Source organism: Elephas maximus, chromosome 3 (assembly GCF_024166365.1).
Source record: "Elephas maximus indicus isolate mEleMax1 chromosome 3, mEleMax1 primary haplotype, whole genome shotgun sequence".
NCBI classification, from domain to species: domain Eukaryota; kingdom Metazoa; phylum Chordata; class Mammalia; order Proboscidea; family Elephantidae; genus Elephas; species Elephas maximus.
Window position 1 is genome coordinate 52,441,171 of NC_064821.1, and position 24,234 is coordinate 52,465,404.

A 24,234-nucleotide genomic window follows, 5' to 3' on the forward strand; every position below is an offset into this window, starting at 1 on the left:
ACCCCCAATCTGGTTCTCTCTTGGGATGGAGATGGATCCCAGGTATGGCAGCTGAGTCCTCTCCCAGGGACCAAGCTGTCTTCCCACGGCAGGCAGGCCTTGTCCTGCCCCTGGCGGGTCAGGGTGACTGGAGCTGGGCCCCTCTGGCTCTCCTCCCATGGGCCACACTGAGGACCAGAATTAGCTCTCCGCGCTCAGTCTTGAGGTTCTTCACGTGCCAAAACATGTGGGAGAGACCAGGATGAGGCCTCCTGGGAATCTGCCCAAGGCCTTTTCCCCTGGTTCCTCTGGGAAAAAGTCCAGAAAAACACTCAGTGACCCTGCTGATAGGGAGGCAGTGGGTGGGACTGGCCTGCCTGCCTGTCAGGAGAGACCCACTCAGGCCCTGGGAAGCTGAGAGGTTCCACTGCAGCCAAGACAGTGGTTCTGTTCCCAGTTGGCCCTGGGCAAGGCGACCTGGGCCTGCCCGCTCTCAGTGCCCAATCAGACCCCTGGGATTCATACTGCGGTCCTGGCCTGCAGACCAAATGCAATTTCATGGAAATCTTGAGAATCAAATCTTCTCCAAATGGTTGGCCTGGAGCCTGATGTTGAGCACAGAAATCCATTGCTCAAGGAAGGGCAGAGCCATTCCAACTGGTAGGCAGGACTCTCCACTCTTCTTCTTCCCCTATCCCTGACCACCAAGCTGTACCCACCTAATCTATCTCCTGTGAGAGCCAGTGAGGGGCAAAGGCACTTGCCCTGGGGTGCCGGAACAGCAAGGGGGCAGGCGGAGCCCAGCAGACTCACCCACATTGTCCAGACACACCAAGGTGGGGTGATAGACGTAGGTGTCGGTGTCCCAGCCCTGGCCCCACCAGGTGGCAAGGGTGCCAGGAGAGCCCTTTTACCAAATGTACCCTCCCCACTTTGGTGACACATGTCTCTGCCCATGTCTTCTGGCTGAAACTTTCCCCAGTGATTGAGATCACACCAATGTCTTCTGCCACTCCAGACCTCCCCCTTGTATTCTATCCTAAGTCTCTCCCCTGCAATAAAATCTGACTGCGGAGTGCATGACACCGCTTTAGCACTGGCCTTATTTTGATGAGTTGCCACTAAGTGTTTCCAGCAACTCAACAGACTTCTCAGTCAAATTATGGGCATCTTGCTCTTTTTTCGCTATACTGGTGATCTTCAGAGTTCTGGCTTCTCAGCAGTGTTCCCCTCTCAGCACCCTGTACGTACTGAGTAGACAGCTGTTGTTAGGTGCCATCTAGTCTATTTCGACTCATCGTGACTCCGTGTGGGAGAGCAGAACTGCCCCACAGGGTTTTCTAGGCTAATCTTTATGGGAGCAGGTCACCAGGTCTTTCTCCCGTGGAGCCACTTGGTGAGTCTGAACCACCAGTCTTTTGGTTAGCAGCTGTACCAGACATTCAAAACCAAAAACCAAACCTGCTGCCATCGAGTCGATTCCGACTCATAGCGACCCTATTGGGCAGAGGAGAACCACCCCATAGGGTTTCTGGTGGATTTGAACTGCTGACCTTTTGGTTAGCATCCAAGCTCTTAACCACTGTGCCAGCAGGGCTCCGTACCAGACATTAGGATTAGGTGCTCAATAAAGACTGGCCCTGTTCTCCTGAGTTGGTGCCTGGTGGGTGATGGGGCCATGGTAGGGCAGACTAGTTCATGATGGTCATACCAGGGAAATAAGAAGAGGAGCATAGTGGCCCACCCCGAGGGGACTGGTGGAGCCTGGGCTCCAATGTCTGCCCTGACCTCTGCCCCCTTCTTGCTCGCTGTGCTCCTGGCTACCGGGACCCTGAGCAGACCAATCCTCTCTCAAAAGATGGGGCTTTGTAGTTGGAACTGGCACCCTCTCAGTGCCCACTAAGGTCAGGATATTGAAGAAAGAACTCACAAATGCCATTGCTCTTTATTTTTCATTCCTGCCGTTCAACCAGTCTGTGTAAGCTGAGGGTGAGTGGATTGTGGAGGGGAAGGAAGGGCCTCTGGGGACAGCCCCTCCCAGGAAAAGTCTATGCACACTGCTGAGGCTGGTTAGAATTGAGAAGCAATTCAACAATAAACTCTACCAAATTAGAAATGTACAGTGTCCAGGTGGCTGTTGGCTGGTTTCTTGCCTCCCCATGAGGGTCAGAGTTACGCATGTGCAAAGGTCCTGGGGTTGGCCTGGGAGGCAGCCGGATTCTCCCTCTGGGCAGACGCAGTTCTGGTTACCTAGCAGAAGTGTGCCAAGGGACAGGCCTGCAGGTGGGTGCCCAGGTGCCATGGCCTCTCAGGCTCCGTGGCTCCTCCAGTGCGTTTCTGCGTCCTGCCTCTATGTTCGCCCTTTAAAAGTGTTCATGCAGGTGTAGGTTCCTGAGAATCTGTGGATCTCCTCGAGGGCAGCCTGGGGGAGTATGCTGGGGAGTGGGAGGGAGGAAGGGAGACGGTCAGCAGGAGGGACGAGCAGCCAGATGCTGGTGGCCACAGGAGGTGGGGCAGTGGAGCGAGGTTTCCCATAAGCGCTCCCTACCCCTATACTCCCCTCCAAGTCACACACCAGCTTCCCTCCCACAAGCCACCCCCAGTCCCTGCACGGCAGAAGGGCTTTCAAGTAAGTGGAAAAGCAGCTGCTTATAAGGTAAAGGGTGGTAGGAACAAACTTCCAAAGCCACATTCTTAGCATTTTTAGGGCCCATAAGTATGTCCAAGATAAATCAACTCCAACCTCCACCTATTCAACAAGTATTTACCGTGTGGGACTGTGGAGACAGTACAACTGGGGTCACTTCCTTCAGGGAAGCTCCCCAGATCTCTCCTTTGTGCTCCCCAGAGCCACTGCGCTTCCCATCAAGACCTGGTATTGTCTTTGCCTGTTTACCTGCTAAGCCTGCGGGGGCCTTAGAGGCACGTATTTCATCTCTGACCCTGGGCCTAGTACAGGGCCTGGCATGAGAGGGCCCTCAGTGTATTTGTTGAATGAAATTGAAGGTCCGTGGCCTGTTGTAGGCACAAGACGGGAAAGGTTCATTTCCAGTGGAGCAATCTGGAAGCCCCAGCACTAGAGCTGAGCCTCTAAGGATTTCTCCTGAGGAAGGTGAGGAGAGGGCACAGAGCTGGGAATGAGAAGGGAATAGTCTCTGTTTCCTGTGGGCAAGTAGTGGGGTCAGGACAGGAGATGTAGGCTCGGGTCTCCCTGTGGAGAGTGCTGAGATGTTCTAGACAAACTAGTGTTTATCTAGAATGTTCTGAGAAGCTTCTAAACAGCTCCCTGGACGTGCAGCTGGGCCTCAGTTAGGGCAGGAGTCCCTGCTCACCCAGGGAGATTCACTGAGGCAGCCAAGGAGCGCCTCAGAACAATGGTCAGGGTGGACCGAGGGCAGCTGGGAGTGTCCCAATGCCCCAGTACCCTCTCCAGCCCTCTGCTTTGGGTCTGCGAAAGGGCTTTGAGTTTGGAGGAGAAAGGACCGAATGATGTTATCCCCTCGTTTACAAGGTTTCCTGTGCCCACTGACTGCTGGAGCGGTTCCTTGCTGTGTTCATGGCAGCCAGAGGGGAACTCGGGCTTCCTGGACATCAACGTTTGATAAAAGCAGGGACCAGCCTGGAATCTGGGTGCTTCACTTCCTGAAAAAGCCTTCCAGGTCAAAGGGTTTAGTCAGTTGGGAGCCAGGGTCTGAAGATGGACAGAGACCCAGAAGAGCCAAGAGTCCACGGTCACTTCATGGCCCCTGGACAAAGCTCTCAGAGTCCCTGGGTGATGCAAATAGTTAATGTACTCAGTTGCTAAATGAAGGGTTCAAGTCCACCCAGAGGCACCTTGGAAGAAGGGCTTAGTGATCTATTTCTGAAACGGAGCTATTGAAAACCCTATGAAGCACAGTTCTACTCTGGCACACATGGGGTTGCCATGAATTGGAGTGGACTCAACAACTGGCTTTTTTTTTTTTTATTATATAAGAAGCCCATGGAGCCCTTGAGGCAAAGTGGTTAAGAGCTTGGCCGCTAACCAAAACATTGGCAGTTCAAATCTACCAGCTGCTCCTTGGAAACCCTATGGCGCAGTCCTACTCTGTCCTATAGGGTCGCTATGAGTCTGCACACAACAACAACAAGAAGCCCATGAAACCTGTGCTTAAGCAACACCTAGAATAGCTCCTTCAGGATGGGGGTGCCGAAACAAAGCCTGGAAGGTTTTAGGGGAATATGATGCTGGGCAAATTCTGGAGAAGGGCCATCTCCATCAAGCCAACATCTGAGAAAGTCTGCCCTGGTAAGCCCTGCCCAACTCCCACCCGACCACAGCTGAATGAATCTTACTGTGACATTTCTGTGAATCCTAAGCCTTTGGCATCGAGATCCCTGTCTTCCCCATTAGATTAAGCCTCCTGAGGGCTCGGGCTGTGTCTTCTAATCTCTAGAATAGCAGCTCTCAAAGTGGTCCAGGAACCTCTGGGGGTACCTGACAATTTTTCATGGGTCTGCAAGGTCAAAAGTATCTTTCTAACAATACTAAGCCATTATTTCCCTTTTTCCCCCTTGGTCTCTCATGGGTGTACAGTGGAGTTTTCTAGAGGGCACTTGATACATGACATCACAACAGACTGAAATCAGAAGCAGATACAAGAATCCTGCTACCTTCCATTAAGCCAAGCAATAAAGAGATTTGCAAAAATGTAAAACTATGCCACTCTTCTCACTACATTTATTTCGTTTTGCAAAAGGTAATTACTTTTCACAAAACAATACTGAATGTATGTTAACATGTAGAGAGTTTGTTATTGTTCTTTTTAAATAACTAAATATTTCTTAATATGAACAAATGTATAAATATTTGTAAAATTTTTCTCAGTTTTAATTTTTCATATAGTAATTAGTGATAGATACAAGTCACATAAACAAACGCTCTTTGGGTTCCTCAACAATTTTTAAGACTGTAAAGAGGTCCTGAGACCGAAAAATTTGAGAGCTACTGGCCTAGAGTAAGGATAGTGAATCCATGGCAGACACGCTTCCACCCCTCATTCTCATGCCCACAGCAGACATGACTAACCAATTACATGTCTACTTTCTATCCACCTGCTGCCTCTTCTCCACCAGGGGAAGTGGTTGGCAGAAGCTGGACCCTGCACTTTCTCGCCAGCTCCATACCTTTTCAAGATAATGAGGGCATGCATCGTCCACGGAAGCAGGAGTAGGGCCTGGTTGAGCTGCACAGCTTCCACCGTCCTCCGGGCCACCGTCTCAGGCTTCAGCGGGGGGAAGAGGTTGGGAAACCTGAAAGCAGAAAGAGACATGGTGGGTTTCTGCTAGAGAAGAGAGTGCTTCTGCTGAAAGCCTCTAGGTGCTCACATGTCTGGGTCACTATGTTGACTTCTCCTGTTTGGGATACTCCCCGCACCCCCAGACTTGTCAGGAGTCCTCATTCCCTTCACTCCTTCCAGACCTCGGCGCCTGTGAGTGGGAGCTCCTAGCCGCATATGGGAGCACTTCTTGAGAATCAAGGACTTCCAGCCTACCAGACATGGGTCCTTTCTCAAAAGCATTTCAAAGGGCTCATTTAAAACTGTCAATCAGATTGTATCGCTGCCCTGCTCAAGACCTTCCAGGAGCTCCCAGTTCCTGGGATTAAACCCAGCCTACAACCCTGCCGACCCTTGCAATTACCCCTCTGCCCTACTCATTCTGCTCCAGACACACTGGCCAATCTTTCTGCTCTTATCACCTTCAGATCTTTCCCGCCTCAGGGCCTTTTACCAGCGGTCTCCTCTGCCTGGTTCACTCCTCCCAGCTCCTCCTCAGGGAGGCACCTCAGCCCCGTCTCCGAAAAGTGCCCTCTGATCTCGTCCCCCTGCTCATTTCCTCGACCACATTGACATCTAGAATGGCCTTGTCTGTTTGTATGTTTCCTTGTTAATGGCTGTCTCCCTGACCAGACTATGACTCTCATGAGGGCAGGAGGATGCCTGGGTCGTCTCCCTCCCTGTTATATCCCTAGCATCTGGCACAGTGTCCAGCATTGTAGGTGCTCAGTAAACACTTACTGAGTGGATGAATACTGAGCAACCTGCCATTCCCCCAGTGCGTCCTACTTATCCCTGTTTGGAGGCCAGGGCTTAGCCGAGAATACCCTTCTCTACCCAGCTTGCTCCTTCACTCACTCATTCACTTCTTGATTCACTAATTCATTGAATCATTCGTTGAAGTATTTATAAGGTGCTTTCCATGGGTTTAACAAATGAATGAATGATTGAATAAGCAAACATCAGGGGCTTCTCAGGCCCCATTTGGAGGCATCAGTCCTGTGACCTGTACAATAATGAAGACAGGGAGAGGTGGAAGTCCCTCGTTGCAGCCTCAGCTCCCTAAGTGGCAGGGCTTGGCTAAATGCTCAACACGCATCTTTTTCTCCAATTCACAGACGAGGAGGCTGAGGCTTGGGCAAGTCGGTGAGGTACTAGGTGTTCTAACCAGGCCTGCATGAGTTCCAGGCCAGTGTTCTGCCCACTGCCTTTGTTTGCTGCTCTTCCTGCCCCTCCTAGGCCTGTAGGCACAGGGTTATGCTGCTGGCTCCGACCCCAATCCCACAAAGGGCTCCTGATCTGTTCTGGCACCAGCAGGATTAAGGGTGATGAGTCACCAGGTCTGATGTCACTCCTGAGCCTGGGCAACTCTCGGCCCCCAGAATGGGCTTGGCCTCTGAGAGTCCACGGATCTCAGACAAGACCTTCCCCCACCCCCCGCTTCCTTGGCCATCACCATGGGGCTTCTAAGGTGCCTGCACCCCTGTAGTCTGGAAGGGCCAGCAGCCTGGGTACTGCAGAGATGAATGTGTTGGGGCAGCTCACAGGTTTTGGAATCCTACAGACACAGCCGACAGTCTGGATTCTCCACCAGCTCCATTTCTTGGGGGAAGGAAGGTAGGAGAGATAGACCAAGCTCCATGGATTTGTGGGGGACCCTTCCTGCCAAGATCCCAACAGGGGAATCTGACATGAAGCCACAAGCAAGTCTGCTGATGGGACTTTCTCTTTTTCTCTCTGCAGGAGGTGGGATGAGTGTATGGGGAACTGGTAGAGCTATTAACTCCCATGGAGGCAGCACAAACGAATGGAAAAGGCGTGAGCTCCAATCTCTGCTCAGCCATTTTCTAGCTGTGTGGCCTTAGGCAAGTAACTTCACTTCTCTGAGCCTTGGTTCCATCATCTGTACAATGAAGATAGCAGTTCTCTTGTGGGGTTGATGTGAGGCTCAAACGCAGGAGTGTATGTAAAGTGCCTGGTGATGTGAACTTAGAAGGAACTCATTCAATAGTGATTTCAAAACAACAGCACCCACCTGCAAGACCACTCTTGCTGGGAAATCTATCAATTTTGTCCTAAACATCTGTCTCCCACCCTTGACCTCAGGAAGCTGCTAAGCATGGTTGGGGAGGAAACCAATAATTGTACCCCCTCAGAAAATGGGAGTTAGTTATGTACCCCGTATCCTTCTACTACTCTCTCTGCCAAGCCTTTGGAGCTCATCCTACACATTCCCAGGTAACTAACAGTCACGAATACTTACTATTTGCCAAGCACACACTAGTTGATTCACACACGTACGCTCATCTACCCAGCCCAACAACCCCGTGGAGTAGGGGGCACTATTATCAATCTCTTTTTATAGATGAGGAAACAGACGCACAGAAAAGTCAAGTAACTTGCCCAAGGTCACAAAGAGCTGGGATTTGGGCCTATACTTCAAACTACTATAGAAAAATCAGTCTGGGAACCTTGTCTTTCTGTCTTAAAGAAGGGGAGAGAAAACAAGGCTAGAAAGTGAAATAGACACCCAAATGTGATATCCTGCCCACTTCTGTGCTCAGGGTGCTCAGTTAAAACTGGGACTTGCCACAGATACACTTTCACCCAAAACACATTTACTGAGTACCACCTGTATGCCTGGATGAAAAACAAACCAAGTTGTCTTGGTGGAAAACGACAACATGGAACATTCATTAAAAAAAAAAAAAAAATCAAACCCAGTGCCGTCGAGTCGATTCTGACTCATAGTGACCCTATAGGACAGAGTAGAAGTGCCCCATAGAGTTTCCAAGGAGATCCTGGAGGATTCGAACTGCCAACTTCTTGGTTAGCAGCTGTAGCTCTTCACCGCTATGCCACCAGAGTTTCCTGGAACATTCATAGTCATTAATAATTCAATGTCTTCTAAATTCAAAATTTATGATAATTTGCACACAAATTGTATATCTGTTGGAATATATACCTCTGTGACAAACTCGGAAGATACCATCTGCTAGGAAAATTAATAACGTATGCATTTAGGAAGATGTTTATCATTAGTAAAAATAAGAAAGGCAGCAGCTATTTATCAAGCATCTAGAATGTCCTGGGCTTTGTGTTAGATGCATTACTTGTATTATTTCCAATTCTCCCAATAATCTTCCCCCCAAAAAAAAAAAAATCCTATGACGTAAATATTATTTCTACCATTTTTCAGATAAGCAAAGTAAAGCTCAGAGAGGTAATAAAACCAGCCCAAGTTCTCACAATTAAAGAGTAGCTGAGGTGTGATTCAAAATGAGGTAGTTTTGATTCTCAAACACCAAAGCCACACCAGTCCTTTTAATAAGAAGTAAAGTGTACTGTCGGAAACCCTGGTGGTGTAGTGGTTAAGAGTGATGGCTACTCAACAGAAGGTCAGCAGTTCAAATCCACCAGGCACTCCGTGGAAACCCTACGGGGCAGTTCTACTCTGTCCTTTAGTGTCTCAATGAGTCGGAATTGACTCCATGGCAACAGAGTTAGTTGTTTTGGAAAGTGTACTGTGTGGTTACCACATGCCCCTACTATGCTAATCACCTTCCATGAATGGTCTCATAGAACCCCTGATGACCTGATCAGGTACACACTCTTCTCACCCTCATTTTTGAAAGGAGAAATTGAAGCATATACTTAAGAAAGCAAATCTATCACTAACTCATGTGTTGCATTGCAAAAACCAAGGAAAAGGAGTTTTTGGAGAATTCCCCATTTTCATTTATTTTTTTTTAATAGCCATAGGCCCCTTTGTGATGGCACACAATTGTAGCACCATTTATTGATACAGGGACTATGTATCAAGTACTGTGCTGAGTGCTTTTGTATGGGATCTCATTTTACTCTCACTACCTATGATGTGAACATTCTCATCATTCAGTTTTACGAACAAGCAAAGGAGGTCAGTGTGGTAACTGACCTGACCCCAGGTCACAAAGTGCACCATAGGTACAAGGGTGAGCTTTCACCCCAGGTGCCTTGCTCCAAAGTATGTATTCTAAATCAGTAGTCCCCATTCCTGGTTGCACCTAAGAGATGCTGATTTAAATTCGTCTGGGGAAAAGAGTGGAGCCCAAAAGGTCAGCAGCTCAAATCCACCAGATGCTCCTTGGAAACCCTATGGAGCAGTTCTATTCTGTCCTATAGGGTTGCTATGAGTTGGAATTGACTTGCCAGCAATGGGTTTTTTGTTTGTTTGTTTGGGGAAAAGGGTGGTTGAGTCTTGGTATTTCTTGAAATTGAGCTATAATTTGTGTTCAATAAAAGGCATAAATCTGAAGTTTACTGCTTGATTAATTTTTACCTATGTAACCACCACCTAGATCAAGAAGAGAGAACATTTCTAAAAGCCTAGGAAGTACCTTGGTGTCCCCTCCCAGGCTGCATCCCCACCCCTCTAGGCATAAAATAAGGTGTAGTGTTCTGTTTTGTATCACCATAGCCTAGTTTTGCCTGTTCTAGAACTTCATATAAATGGATTCATGCAGAATGTGCTCTTTTGTCTCTGACTTCTTTTGGTCAATATAATCTTTTTGAAACTCACCCATGTTGCTCATGTATCAATAGTTTGTTCTCTTTTTATTGTTGTATAGTATTCTACTGCATGCATATAGCATTGTATTTTGTAAAAGTTCCCTGAATTGAGACGCAGGACCTTAAACAGCCATAGTATGCTACTGCCTTGTAGATGGAGAATCAGATATGAGACTGCAAAGCCAAAGATAAAGGGCTTCTGGGTCATTTGTGGAGTCCCTGGGTGGTACAAACAGTTAACGTGCTCAGCTACTAACTAAAAGGTTGGAGGTTTGAGTCCATCCAGAGGCTCCTCAGAAGAAAGGTCTCATGATCTAATTCCAAAAAATCAGCCATTGAAAGCCCCATGGAGCACAGTTATACTCTGACACACATGGTGTTACCACGGATCCGTGCTGACTCAACGGCGAGTGATTTGGTCTTCGCTTGGGTCATTTTTATATTTTAGCTACCTCTGTGCATGAGACGCTTCTCCACTGGTTCGGTCAGCTGGCTGGGCTAGGCGTAGGGGAGCCGGGTGAGGAGGCCTGTCCCTGAAGGCAGGGGAGAGCGGTTCTGGTCACTGACCTGACCCTCATGCCCTGGAACATCTCGGTGCTGGTGTGGAAGGGCAGCACGGTGGTGGCACTGACGCCGGGACAGTCCAGTAGCCCCAGGGTCAGGCTCTCCATGAAGGCGAAGGCTGAGGCTTTGGATGTGCAATAGTCGATGGCGCCAGGGATGGCAGACAGCGCCAGCACAGAATTGAGGCACACGATGTGGCCGTTCTGCAGCTCCAGCATGCGCGGCAAGAAGGCTTTGGTGGTCTGAAGGTGGAGGGAAGGTCAGTGTGGAGCAGCCACAGCTCCCAACAACCCCTCTACCCCTTCTTCAGGGACAGCAGACCACCCTGGATACCACAACTCCACCAGAGATGGAGGCTTCCCAGGAGAGGAGGTGGGCTAAGGGCTCTCTGGTGTGGGACACTGTGCTCCACATTTCATAAGGTCATTCCACCTGTCTGGGCACCTTGTCCTTGGATATTCTTGCCTGCATGAACTCAACCCTGGTGAGCCTCTCCCTCCTTCCCCTCCCCCTTGCCCAGGCTCTCGGAGGCATATGGGTGGGAACGTGTCATTGTCACACCCAGGGGTGGCTCTGACACAGGACAGCCCTTACCCAGAACTGGCCCAGGGTGTTGATATGCTGGGACTTAAGGAGGGCGTCATCGTCGCTGTCCATCAGGCTCCTCCCGTGGACCACGGCAGCATTGTTCACCAGAATGGTGATGTCGCCCACCTGTGGACGAGACGGCACCACAGGGCTGTTAGGGCTGCTAGCCCTAGTCCAGGGGCAGGGACTCGGCCCCACCACTCATGGGCAGCGTGGTCCTCAAAAACTACCTTGCTGCTGTAAGCATCAGTCTTTATTTGTAAGATGGGGCTAATAACCCTGCCAGCGCTGTTCTGAGGATAAGAAACAGTTTATGGCATATAACATACCTGGCACATAACACACTTACAATAAATAAGGTTACAGTTACATAAAAACAGTTAGCATTTACCATGCACCAGATACTTAATAGGGTGGTTTGTGTTCCCTTGGAGCTCACTGACATACTCCATCAAATAAATGGCTGGAGTTAGGATACTCTTTGTCCCAGAGGGCAAGGGAACATTTGCCCCAGTGTCTAGGAAAGAAACCTGTAACTTCTATACTTTCAACGGGAGAATGGACAACAACTGATACTCAGTAATCAAGCCACATCCCTAACCCCTGCACCTCAAAACACGTACACACAGCCAGAGCCAGCTTCATGGGAGAGACCCTGCAGGCACCCTGGATAAAGCTGTTCTGTCAGCTTTCTGCAAAGCTCTTTTCCAAGTTGCCTGAGAATGTTCTCTTTGCCTGACAGTGCCCACATCCAACTAAGCTGAGGACAAAGCCTCCCAGGCCACCTACCTTCTCCCGGACAGCTTTGGCTGTCTGGTATACCTCCTCCCGGTTGCCCACGTCGCAGATGAAGTAGTGGCACTCTGTGCCCATCTGCCGGATCTCCTCCGTTGTCTCCTTCAGGCATTTCTCAGTCCGGCCCCATAGGACAATCTGGGAGAAGACAATAACAGCACCCAACAGGTGGTCATTAAGAAAGCCACCATGATACAATGTCATCATCAGAATCAGTATTCAAAGTCATTTGTCCAAAGACTGCCCTCCTTGATTCCATCCAAAGATCAAGTATGCGAAGCAAATCAGCAATATGGTTTTTTAGAGATTCATAGCCTACTCTTAAGTGAACCAATAGTTCTAAGCCCACAGCCCTTCCAGCAGGATGCCTGCTGCTGGCCCAACTCCAGTTATCCTATGTGTTTGGAAGCAATAGCAGAGCTGTTTCTGTATCACAGAGATTCTCACTTGCGAACCACCTGACCTTCTCACCAATTAGCTCCAGAGCCACATTCATTCACACCGTTAGGATAAGCTGAGAGGTTCCAGCCATCAGGCCCACGGATGCTGCCTGGAGCCTTGGACCTAGCTTTGATCATACTCCAAAGGCAGGCCAAAAGAGAGGCATCTAGGCTCCATGGAGAAGATGCCACTCTCCCACAGAGCAGGTAATAGATGCGGGGCTCATTATGCCAAGAGGGGATCTTGTTAAGACCAGTAAATGGATTTTAAAAGGGTCTGGGCAAATTTATCAATGTCGCTGCTGTTGTTAGGTGCCGTCAAGTCGGTTCTGACTCTTAGTGACCCTCTGTACAACAGAATGAAACACTGCCCAGTCCTGTGCCATCCTCACAGTTATTGTTATGCTTGAGGTCATTGTTGCAGCCACTGTGTTAATCCATCTCGTTGAGGCTCTTCCTTTCTTTTGCTGACCCTCCACTTTGCCAAGCATGATGTCCTTCTCCAGGGACTGGTCCCTCCTGGTAATCTGTCCAAAGTATGCGAGACGAAGTCCTGCCATCCTTGCTTCTAATAAGCATTCTGGCTCTACTTCTTTCAAGACAGATTCGTTCGTTCTTCTGGCAAATTTATGACTGGCCAGCCCTTAAAGGCTCAGAAGAGAAGGCCAGTTAATTTTCAACCTTGACCTAAAAGAAGAAGGCACGGCACACCTCCCCACAATGCGTTGTTTGGTCACACAGAGGACTCAGATGGCAAAAGAGCCCAGGCTTGGATGTCTAAGGGGTCTAACTAAGAATAAGGTTAGTCAGCACAGAGCAGGGAAGGCTGGGGGTGGACACCAATATCGCTTGGAAGGATGGAGTCAGAGAAAGAGCTCAAAGGCTCCTGAGCGATTAGTCCAATGGGCTTCTATTTTAGTTTCTTTTATTTTTTTAAAATAATGAATAAAAATTCCCCCTTTAAAAAACAAAACCCGATATGGAAACCGCATGAAGGAAACCAGTAAAAGGAATAAATGTATATGTCCAACTCTGTAGTGTTTTTTTACTTAAAAAGCAAACAATGAGAATAAACAGACTATTTTGGGAGTGTAGATATTTTAAACTGGGGGTTAGAGATGGTAACTCCAATCACATCAGCCAAAGAATACAAATGATTTCTGTATTTTGCTTTGTAACACTGTATAGACAAAGTTGCTAATGGCAACAGATTATCAACTATTTATCTTGAAATCTCATAACCGTCCCTTAAACAGAAAAGGCACTAAAGAGATCAGCTGGCTGGACACACAAATATGCTGGTGGTTCCCAATGAAGTGTATATATATATATATATATATATAAATTAAATTACGGCTTTTAAAATAGTTTTAAAATATTTAAAAAACAAAATTAAAATATAAATGTTCTCTCGACCCCGGAAACATCTGTGAAAGTCCAGCTGACAACTTCATCTAGTCCAACCATCCTACTTAAAGACTTAAAACACAGGAAAGGATTTACGAGGGAAGATTCCATCAGTTGCTTTCCATGACCACATAAGTCCATCAAGGACAAAAAGACTAAAATTAGACAGGCTCCAAGGGACACTTCTTATCTGATGAAGTAGAAGCAGATTTAGACTGTGTTCCTCTAGGGGAGGCTAGGGAGATTCAGTTCAAGGAGAAGAAAAGAGATAAACATCTGTTCTAGTAAGGCAAGTATCCTCTACTCCACCAGACCCTCACCCTTGCCATGGGCTCACTGTCATTCAGGCTTCTTTCTAAACTCCCTTGTCACGCCATCCATCTGTCCGTCCGTCCGTCTGTCCGTCCATCCATCCACCCATCCCACCCACCCCATCCATCTGCATCTTCCTTTTTTCTTTCTTCCTCCCATTCCTTTCTTTCTTCCTTGCTTCCTTCCACTCCATCCATCCTTATTTCTATCCACCTACTTAATCACCCCATCCATCTGGATCTCTACTTCTTCTTTCCCTCCCTCCTTCCTTCTACCCCATCTATCCATTCATGTACCCATCCAGCTTTTGAGTAGGTCAGCCTAGCCTCCTTTCTGGTCCCTGCCCAACACCATCTTACCTCCATCCAACTCATATGGGTAATAGGACCATAGGGCTTGCACTGTTCTCTAGGGTCTGGCTGAGGCTAAGAGAGGTGTCTTTCAGGACTCTGAAAATTTCTGGGCAAGTCAACAGAGAGGGGAGGCTTAAAGCTGCAGGGGCTTGTTGGAGGGTGCAGGAGTCCAGGTGCTCGGAGGGCAACTGGTAGCCCTCAGAGGGGTGTGGAGCAGTGGCCCAGATGGGTGAATTTCATCCTGGGAACGCTGGGTGCTACTCAGCACAAACAGGTTGTGCATGGAGTTCCCTCGGAAGGGGCACCAAGGGCCTGGGTGCTCTCTGGCCCCAGACTAACTCTTTCTGTCCCCTGGCTCTTTGGTAGAGCAAGGGGGGCAGGGGTTTAAAGTTCCATGGCCTGGTGGGGTCACCTACAGACAGGGAACTAGGGAGGCCAGCACTTCTCCTTGGCTGCAAAAGCCCCAGAGGGGAAACGGCCTGAAGCTGGAAGAGGAAGTGAGGTCAAAGGCATTTATGTTCGGGGGCTTATGGCCTGGCCCATCTTCCTGGGCAGGGAAATATACCCATGCCGGACCCCAGGTTTGGCTATTTCCTTTCAAGAGTCTGTTGAGGAAGCCCCCATGGGCTGGGGGAGTGGCCTCCTCCTGCTCCGTGTTCAGAGCCCCCACCTCTCCCAGGGCATCTGTGAGATGTTTGCATTCCCTCTGCCCCCACCCCCCTACCCCAGGGCTTCTGTCTTGTTCATTTTGTATCCAGCCTGGTATGTGCTGTTTATTGACTGAATAAATAAAAGTTCAGGACCACAGGTAGGATGATGGGGTGGGAGGTGGTTAAACCACCTCTCTAAGGTGAGAGACCATGCTTCCCACCATGACTGAGCGGTTTAGAGTACCAGAGCCTTCAAGACAAGGGTTTACTTGGACCAAGAGTCAAGAGACCCAGGGTTGCCCAACCAAACCCGAAACCCATTGTTGTCCAGTCTATTCTGACCCACAGTGACCCTACAGAACAGAGAACTGCCTCACAGGGTTTCCAAGGTGCAGCTGGTGGATTTGAACTGCCGGCCTTTTGGTTAGCAGGCGAGCTCTTACCCACTGCGCCACCAGGGCTCCGCCTCAAAATCATTCTAGAGGCAGAGCTGGGGGTGAGGAGCAGGTGGGGGCTGCAGCGCTTGGAGTGGGCAAGGATCCAAGCTCAAAGGAGAGTCAGACCCGGGCTGGGGTGGGTGTGCGGCTCTGGGAGGGCGTCTGCGAGGGTGCACCTGAGTTGCTCTGTGAGGGTGTGTCTCTGCGTGTGCATCTCTGTGAGTGTGTGCTTCTGCTTGTCTCTGTGCATGTGTGTGTGACTGTTTCTGCAGTGTGCCCGCAAGTGTCTCGACGAATGTGTCTCTCTGTCAATGTATGTCACGGAATACGTGTGTCTGCGAGTGTGACTGTGTGTCTGTCTGTGATTGTGTCTGCATGTCTGCATGACTCTGTGTCTGTGCGTGCACACAGGCCCATGTTCTATGTGTCTGTGAGTTTGTGTGTGTGTGTGTGTGTATGTGTGTGTGTGTGTGTGTGTGCAGGCTGGTGCTCTGTGTGTCTTTGTGTGTGTGTGTACACAGGCCCGTGCTCTGTGTGCCTGTGGTTGTATGTCTCTGTGTCTGTGCATGTGTGCAGGCCGGTTCGCTGTGTGTCCTCAGGTCCTCTGATGGGTGCCCTGATGTCCCCAGGGAGCTGTGCTGGACACATCTGTCTTTTTTTTTTTTGGCACATCTGTCTTTGATAGCTGCTCCACCAGTGGCATGTTGCTGGTCACTGGTGGCTGCAGGGACAGTCCTGGCTGCAGCCCTCCCTTGGCCATCACAGGCCACACCCAGTGCCCTGCCTGAGGGAGCCAGCTGGTAGAGGAGATGGGAGCCCTCCTGGTCATTGATGCCCAGCAGGAGTTGCTCCAGCCACTGTTTCTTCCTGGCTTCCCCTCCTCCCTCAGTCCTCCCTTCCTCAACCCCTCTGGTGAACCCCAGAGTTTTGCAGGAAACTGTGGCAGGGACAGGTCAGCAGGCCAGCCCAGGTGGCTCTTGCCCAGGATGACCTGGAGGTGACCCCTGACAGCTGACAGGACAAGAGTCCCACCCAGGCCAGGATGAGGGTGAGAACAGAGCAGGCCCGAGGCCAGGGGGTCTGAATGGAGTGTGGGGCCAAGGAGCCGGGCGGGATGAGGAGATTTACAACCTCAGAAGCTAATACGGCCACTGTTTAATTAACTCCCAGGACAAGGAGCAGCTGGAGAGGGTCAGGGCGCAGGGATTTACTCCTAAACTGGGTTTATAAAAGAAGGGCGGGGGTGGCTGATGCCTCTGGCCTCCCCTCCCCTCTGGGCAAATGGTTAGCTTCTGCCCCTGCCCCTCCTGTGATGGGCAGCGAGGGGAGAAATACCCCTGTCCTCCAAGGAGCCCACACCTGCCATGGGCTACCTGCCCAGCCACGGCCTCTTCTCAGCCAAAGGCCTGGCGCTGCCGCCTGTCCCCCAGAGCTGCCCTCGAAGCAGCTCCGGCAAGCCTGACCTCCCAGCAACCCTAACCACTATGGATTATTATAATCCATATTTTATAGCTGAGAAAACTGTTGCTCAAGAGATTAAGTAACTTGTCCAAAGCTACACTCACAGTAGGTGGTGGAAGCAGGCTTTGAACTCAGAGCCTTTGACCTTCCCCATTCCTCTATGCCTTCCACAGATGCACCCTGCACCCACAGCACGATGGTATATCCTGAGCTTTGAGATTTCTAGTCCAAATCTCTTGCTCCCTCACTCTCAACTTCATCCCCACCAATGCGTCCTTCCTATACTTTATCTCAGTGTCTGCAACAACCCCCTCTGTCCGCTGGCCAGATTGCACGGAGGGTCTGGGCTGGGGCCTGTGCCTAGTGTTGCGTTCCAATGGAGAACAAATCAGACATGGTCCCTGCCTCGGTGATCTGCTTCCGAGAAATGAGCCACTGAAAACCCTGTGGAGCACAGTTATACTCTGACACACATGGGGTTGCCTGAGTCAGAGTCCACTCAACAGAAGCTGGTCTTAATTCAGCAGTGTGGGTCCAACCCATGCCTCTGGGCGTCGGGGGCACCCACTGTGGTGTGACTATTTGCATCTCTTCCCCCATTAAATGTAAACTCAGGAACTAGGTCCTTGTTGAGTGAATGATAGAGCTAGAGAGCTCACTGGGGCTGCAGAGGTCCTGTTTGCTTAGCTATTATTGTTGACACACTCACTCACTGCACAGTGCACTCAGCCCTGTGGTTGATGGGTCATTTGGAACCTGCATCCTGTCTCTTTGAGGCCCAGGACTACCCCTCACCCATTTTGGGTTCCCTTTGATTGATGCTTTTTTTTTTTTTTTTTTTGATGCTAACTAGTGCCCAGCACAGGTTGCGTCTCTGTTTTGAATGCCATGTTTACTCATGGACTCCTAGTCATGCAGAACCGTGCTTGGGTGTCCCATCAGCTCCAAAGCTTCCCTGGCTGCTCCTTCCATTTTCCTTATAACAACAACAGTAAAATATTACAATGGATAATATCTACTGAGTGCTTGACATAGGCCAGGCACGACCCTGAGTACCTCCGACATGTCCTCTCCTTGAATCCACACACCAACATGAGGTGGGTATAGTTAGTTACTCTCCCCATTTTATAGGTGAGGCTCAGGCAGGTAAAGCGAGTTTTTTAAGGTCACACAGCTCATAAACACCAGAGCTGGGGTTCGACCCACACCAGTGCAACGCCATGTTCCTCATGGCCAACACAAGCCCTTGTTCGTACCTCCTCCAGTGCGTGGATGAGAGCCTGCTGGATCTATTTGTGAACACTCCTCTCTCCCACGAGCTCATGAGGTCCTCTGGGGAGTCTTATTCATCTTGTAACCCCAGTATCCGGCACGCGGCCAGGCACAGAGCAAAAGGCTAGCTTTCCAAGTTGTCACATGCAAAGGCCCCAGGAGATCTCTAGAAAAATCTGCTGATGAGAGGATGCCAAGTGCCTCTTCTCCACCCAGCCTCGCCTTCCTCACCCAAAGGGACTCACACTAATGACTGGAGTTCAACTGCGGAGCACGGTCCCACCAAGGACATGAGCTGGGTGGTCTCCGGGCGGGTCCCAGGAGGAGCATCTGTTTATAATTGGCAGCCCTGGAAAGATCCAGATAGCTGGGCAGGTCTTTGGCAGGCCAGCTCATGTCCCAAGGGCCCCCGCATTTTGGTGTTGAATCTGCTTCTCAGAAGGAAAATACCCAACTGAGACCCTGAACCACAGCAAGGGTGGGCGGGAGGGAAGGTCACAACTTGGAGGGCTTATAGCTCTCTCCTGGTTTCGTCACCTCCATCAGGGTCATGGTAATAAAAATCCTTCCTTGTGGCCAGATGGGAAACAAGCAAACAAGAGTTCAGTCTGTAACGTTCTGGTTTGAGCAGGTGCTAACTTGAAGTGGGTGAGTAGACGTCTGTATGGGGGAGCAGGTGATATTTGAAACATGGATACAACACGCCCTCTCTTAACAGCTATAGGTACATTCGTTGTATCAGTTAACCCTTGGGCTCTCCCCCTTCATTCACAACCTTGCCCATTTCCAAAAGGGGACCCCATCTCTTGAGTAGAGTGGCTTAGAACATGGGCTCCGGAGCTAGGCTGCCTAGGTTCAAATCTCTGATCTACCACATACGAGTTACACCAGTTTGAAAACCCACTTACCTCTCTATACATTAAGGCTATTAAAGCATCTACTTCAAAGGGGGAAACCCTCGTGGCATAGTGGTTAAGTGCTACTGCTGCTAACCAAAAGGTCAGCAGTTTGAATCCACCAGGTGCTCCTTGGAAACTCTGAGGGGCGGTTCTACTCTGTCCTATAGGGTCACTATGAGTCGGAATTGACTCGATGGCAATGGGTTTGGTTCGGTTACTTCAAAGGGTCTTTGGGAGGTATAAAAAAGCGCACAATAAATGTTAGCTGCTATTAGGATAACAAATTAGTCTTAGAAGAAATACAACCAGAATGCTCCTTAGAAGCGATGATGGTGAGACTTTGGCTCGCTTAAACTGAACATGTTATCAGGAGGGAACCAGTCCCTGGAGAAGGACATCATGCTTGGTAAAGTAGAGGGTCAGAGAAAAAGAGTGAAACCCTCAATGAGATGGACTGACAAAACAGCCACGACAATGGGCTCAGACATACCAACGACCATGAAGATGATGCAGGACCGGGCCATTTTGTTCTGTTATACATAAGGTTGCCATGAGTCACAGACTACTCGATGGTAACTAGCAACAACAAGCTATTAGTATTATTATTCCTATTAACATAGCAACAGAAATAGATCCCCCTTGCTCAGAGAAGATCACTCTACCCTACAAGACTGGGGTTGCTGGAGTGATGGCTGCCTGGAAAACCCCAGCCTGGGGCTCCAGGTCTCCCCTCTCCTTTCACACACACCCCTGAGGCTCTGGCCACACCCCCACACCACAGACACAGCCTTGACTGGGGCGGAATCAGACTCTTAAAGATGACTCAGTCCCCATCCTTCCACCTCACTTACAAGACCCTCCCTGTCCACACTCCTGGCCTGGGAAGGTAGAGATGGGCCCTCAGAACTCTCCCACCACAGACGGTGCTGTGTGGGTCATCTAGTAGGAGGATTTCTCCAGTGAAGAGTTGTAAAGTCCAGCTCTGGGGAACCCTGTGGGTTCCAGTTAGGCCTCCAGGACTGCTGCAGGGTGGGGGCTTGGCAGACAGTGCCCCAGGCCCCTGGCTCATGTCGTCTAGACCAGTGGCCCTTTCATTGGGCTTCTGGCACAGTCCTGTCTACAAAGATTCTGTTGCTACAAAAAAAAGTTCGAAGGCTACTTCTTTTTATCTGCAACCCTTTCTTCTCCAGGACACAATGTTTGAAAGTACTTTGTTTTCTAGCTTCGTCAAATAGCCTCTCGCTGGTCCCAGTCCCCGGCTTGGCTGGCTGAGAATGTTTTGGCTACCGACTCAGCTGTTGCAGAGGGCTGTTAGGGTGATCCTCACATTAGATCAGCCAGCAGCCTCCTCCCACGAGGCCCTGACCACAGCCTGGAGCAGGATAGAGACTTCCTCCAGGCTGTGGACCAGCCAGGGGACATGCTGCCTGGGTGGAATGGGCATAACAACAAGCTCTGACACCTAGAGATGCTTGCTACCTATGAGCCCCGTGCTTGGCACCTGCTGCGGTATCTTACTGAGTCCTCATAACAGTGCTAGAAGGAAGGTATCGTGCCCATTTTCTACACCAGAAAACTGAGGCACAGAGGGGCTACGGGAGTTACCTGGTGGAGCCGAACTCTAATCTACACAGCCTGATTCCCAAGCCTGTGGGCTCAACCATTACACTTCACCTGCAAAAGTAAAGTGAGCCTGTAAAATAATATGCTCATTCATTCCACAGGTGTTCCTTGGCTGTTTGCCAGTGACACAATGGGAGGCTCCCTGTCTTGCCCAGAGTGAAATCTAGTCTTTACAGTGACCATAGGCTCTTCTGGATCTGTCCCTACCTCTCTGCCCCCCGCCCCCCACTTCACCTCCCCTGGGCTCCCTGGTGTCTCCTTGCTTGCATAATCACCAGGCCTATTTCTACTCCAGGGCCTTTGCACTAGCTGTTTGCTGTCCTCTTCTCCCAAGTGGTTCTCTCCTTTTGCCCTCTTTCCTTACAGGCTCTGCTCAGGTGTCTCTTCACCTGAGAGGCCTTCACTGACCACCCCATGTAAGATGCCCCCCAGCCCCACAAACTCTAGCTTCCAACCCTGTCCCTGCTTTTTCACTGCCTAGCACTTTTGCCATCTGGCCCTTTATATAATGACTCTATTTTTAAATTTATTGTCCATCTTCCCCCACTGGAAGGTAAGTTCCATCAGCACTGTTAGGACCTAGACAGTGCCTGGCATGTAATAAAAAACAGCTGCCGTTGAGTCGATCTCAAGTTGACCCCACATGTGTCAGAGTAGAACTGTGCTCCATAGAGTTTTCAATGGCTGATTATTCAGATGTAGATCTCCAGGCCTGTCTTCCGAGGTGCCTCTGGGAGGACTTGAACAGCTAACCTTTTGGTTAGCAGTGGAGTGCAGTAACTCTTTTGCACCACCCAAGGCTCAATACATAGTAACTGAATAAACGAATAAAGGAAAGTTCTACTTAACTGGCTTGTTTCATTAAATGTGTCCCGCAGGCCATCAGATATGGGGTCAGAAGTCTTCCCTCTGTACCCAGGGCTTTCCTGGATACATTTTGCTCATGGAGTCATCCTCAATGGTTGGACAGCACTTTGTGCTGGTTGAGTGACACACCATTCACACTAGTGGTAATTTGACATGCTCCTGAGTCTGGCTCCTAACCAGGGAAGCAACTCTTTGAGAGCAGATTAATTTCTTCTTCCTGTCTCTCTCCACAGCCCTGGGCCCACGGCCTGACCACCAGAGGCAAGAGGTTCCTGTTTACAGGCTGCAGGGCTGTTTCCAATAGCCCAGAGCGATCTTCTTCCCCTCCCTTGCATCTCGGGCTCAAAGTTGTCCTCAGGGTTGGCTTTTGGGGACAGTGGTGGAAAATATCACTCCTGTGTTCTCTCCCAAACAGTAAAAAAAAAAAAAAAAGTTGCTATCAAGTCAGTTCTGACTCAAGGCGACCCCAGGCGTCAGAGTAGAACTGTGCTTCACAGGGTTTTCAAAGGCTGATTATTTGTAAGGAGATCACCAGGCCTTTCTTCCGAGAGAACTCTGGGCAGACTCAAACCTCCAACCTCGCAGTTAGCAGCCGAGCGTGTTAACCCTTTGCACTACCGAGGGACTCCAGTCACTTACAAATGAGCTCCGTAGCAGCGGTGACCTTGGAGGAGTCAGAACTCGGGGATATTCACTGTGTTCTTCACACACACCTGCACTATGGACATTTTTTTTTTTTTTTCACAATGAGCATGCCCTAATTCTGTAATTTAAACAATAAACCCTTGAGACTCAATTTCCACCCCACCCCAGCCCTAGAACCCGCCCCAATCTGACAACACTTTTGGGTTGGTTGGGATTTTCTTTTTTTCCAGTGGCTGAAACATGCGTGTCCGCCTTTGTAATGGACGCCTCATGTTCCCAGGGACAGAGAACATCCCTCTCCAACTCTAAAACCACCCCTGCCTGGAGTCACACTTTCAGCAACCACGGTGAGGACTGGCCTGAGGCCACACTAATTCCTGTGCAGGCCAGTGGTTCTTTTTAACCTTTTCAGTTCTGGGGCTACTAAGAAAACCCCCCAGAGAAACAGGCGCAAAGACTGATGCTGAGGAACAGCAGACCAACGTCTCACTTCCAGCCAGAAACCCAAGGGCTGAAGCTCCTTCTCACAAACATTAACAGCCTACGAGACTGGCCCAGGGGCTGGCCCTGACCTCCGCATCCTCCCCTGGCCGCACTTGGAAAAACACAGGGGTGGAGAAACTCAAGCCAGAGACACTGGCTGCAGCCCCAAGATCTTTGTGTCAGTTCCTCCAACTGTACCTTCTGGTGGCAAAGGCCAGGTGACTTTAGGGTGGGGGTGCTCAGGAGGGGAGAGGGCAACGGCATTCACAGACCCTCCTTGGGTACAGTGGAGCGTCATTGCTTCGGCCTTCTTTATATGGTCCTGTGAGGTGGGAATCCTAAGTCCAGTGTAGGGATGAGGCTCAGACAGGCTTAGTCACTCCTGCAGGTGGCAGCTCTTCTGCTACCGCTGTCCTGCCTCATTTATTCATTCGTTCACTCATTCATTCAAGAAGTACTGATTCAATGAAGACTGCCCCAGGGGCTGTTGGAAGCCCTGGAATATAGCAGTAAATAGATTCATCCCTGTTTTTGTGGTGTTTACCTTCGTGTGTGTGGGTGGGTGGGGGTGCGAGCAACACAACAAAGAACACAGGGGGCTCCGTAATATGTTGTAGCTGGGTGCTGTCAGTCAATTCTGACTCAGCAGCCCCGTGTGACAGAGTAGAATTGCCCCAAAGGGTGTTTTTTTTGACTGTAGTCTTTATGGAAGCAGATCACTAGGTCTTTCTCCCTTGGAGGTGCTGGGTGGATTCAAACTGCCAACTTTTTTGGTTAGCCACTGAGCGTTTAACCATTTGCACCAACAGGGTTCCTGTATAATAGCGACTCTATAGGACAGAGTAGAGCTGCCCCCTAGGGTTTCCAAGGAGCGCCTGGTGGATTAGAACTGCCGACCTTTAGGTTAGACCTTTAGGTTAGTAGCCATAGTAGCTCTTAACTACTATGCCACCAGGGTTTCCATGTATAATATGTAGGTGGCCAAAAGTGCACAGAAGGAAAAAGAAGCTTCGCAAGGGGGCTGGATGGCACGATCATGGGGTGAGAGCAGTATTTAGATGGGGCGGGGGAGGGCAGGAGTGAGCTCTGCAGGTATCTGGGGAAAGAGCATTCCAGGCTGAGAGAACAGCAAGTGCAAAGGCTCTTAGGTGGCAGTGAGCTTGAGGGGCAGCAAGGTGGTGCTGAAGGAGACAAAGTAGAAATGAGTTCTCTTGCCAGTAGACGGGATGCCTTTTGGTGGTGGTGGTGGGGTTGTGAGCAGAGAAATGGCAGGCTTGGAATGGGGTGGGGAGCAATGTACCTGATAGTTGGAGGTAGCTGGGCTGGGGCACTGGGTGGGGGGCGGGGGAGGTAGGCTCAGGACAGCTGCAGGATTGGATGCTGGCTGACAGAGAAACAGGGAACAAAGAGAAGTCAAAGGAGCTCTAGTGGCAAAATGGTTAAGTGCTCAGCAGCTAACCTAAAGGTCTGCTGTTCGAACCTACCTAGCGGCTCAATGGGAGAAAAGACCTGCCATCTGCTTTGGTAAACCCTATGGGGCATAAAAAAAAAAAAAAAAAATTTTTTTTTATGGGGCAGTTCCACTTTGTC

General features: G+C 49.9%; 1 protein-coding gene across 1 annotated transcript in view; it reads right to left on the bottom strand.

Annotated features, from left to right (window-relative positions):
- Window positions 1-1,887: 1,887 nt before the first annotated feature.
- The window catches only part of DHRS3 (dehydrogenase/reductase 3), a 46,516-nt gene continuing 24,169 nt past the window's right edge, over window positions 1,888-24,234 (bottom strand). The window contains exons 2-6 of the mRNA XM_049877968.1: window positions 11,790-11,933; window positions 11,007-11,126; window positions 10,416-10,654; window positions 5,146-5,271; window positions 1,888-2,414 (exon numbers count right to left, since the gene is read on the bottom strand). Coding sequence (XP_049733925.1) covers window positions 2,330-2,414; window positions 5,146-5,271; window positions 10,416-10,654; window positions 11,007-11,126; window positions 11,790-11,933 — 714 coding nt within the window. The 3' untranslated portion in view covers window positions 1,888-2,329. The remainder of the gene's footprint in view (window positions 2,415-5,145; window positions 5,272-10,415; window positions 10,655-11,006; window positions 11,127-11,789; window positions 11,934-24,234) is intronic.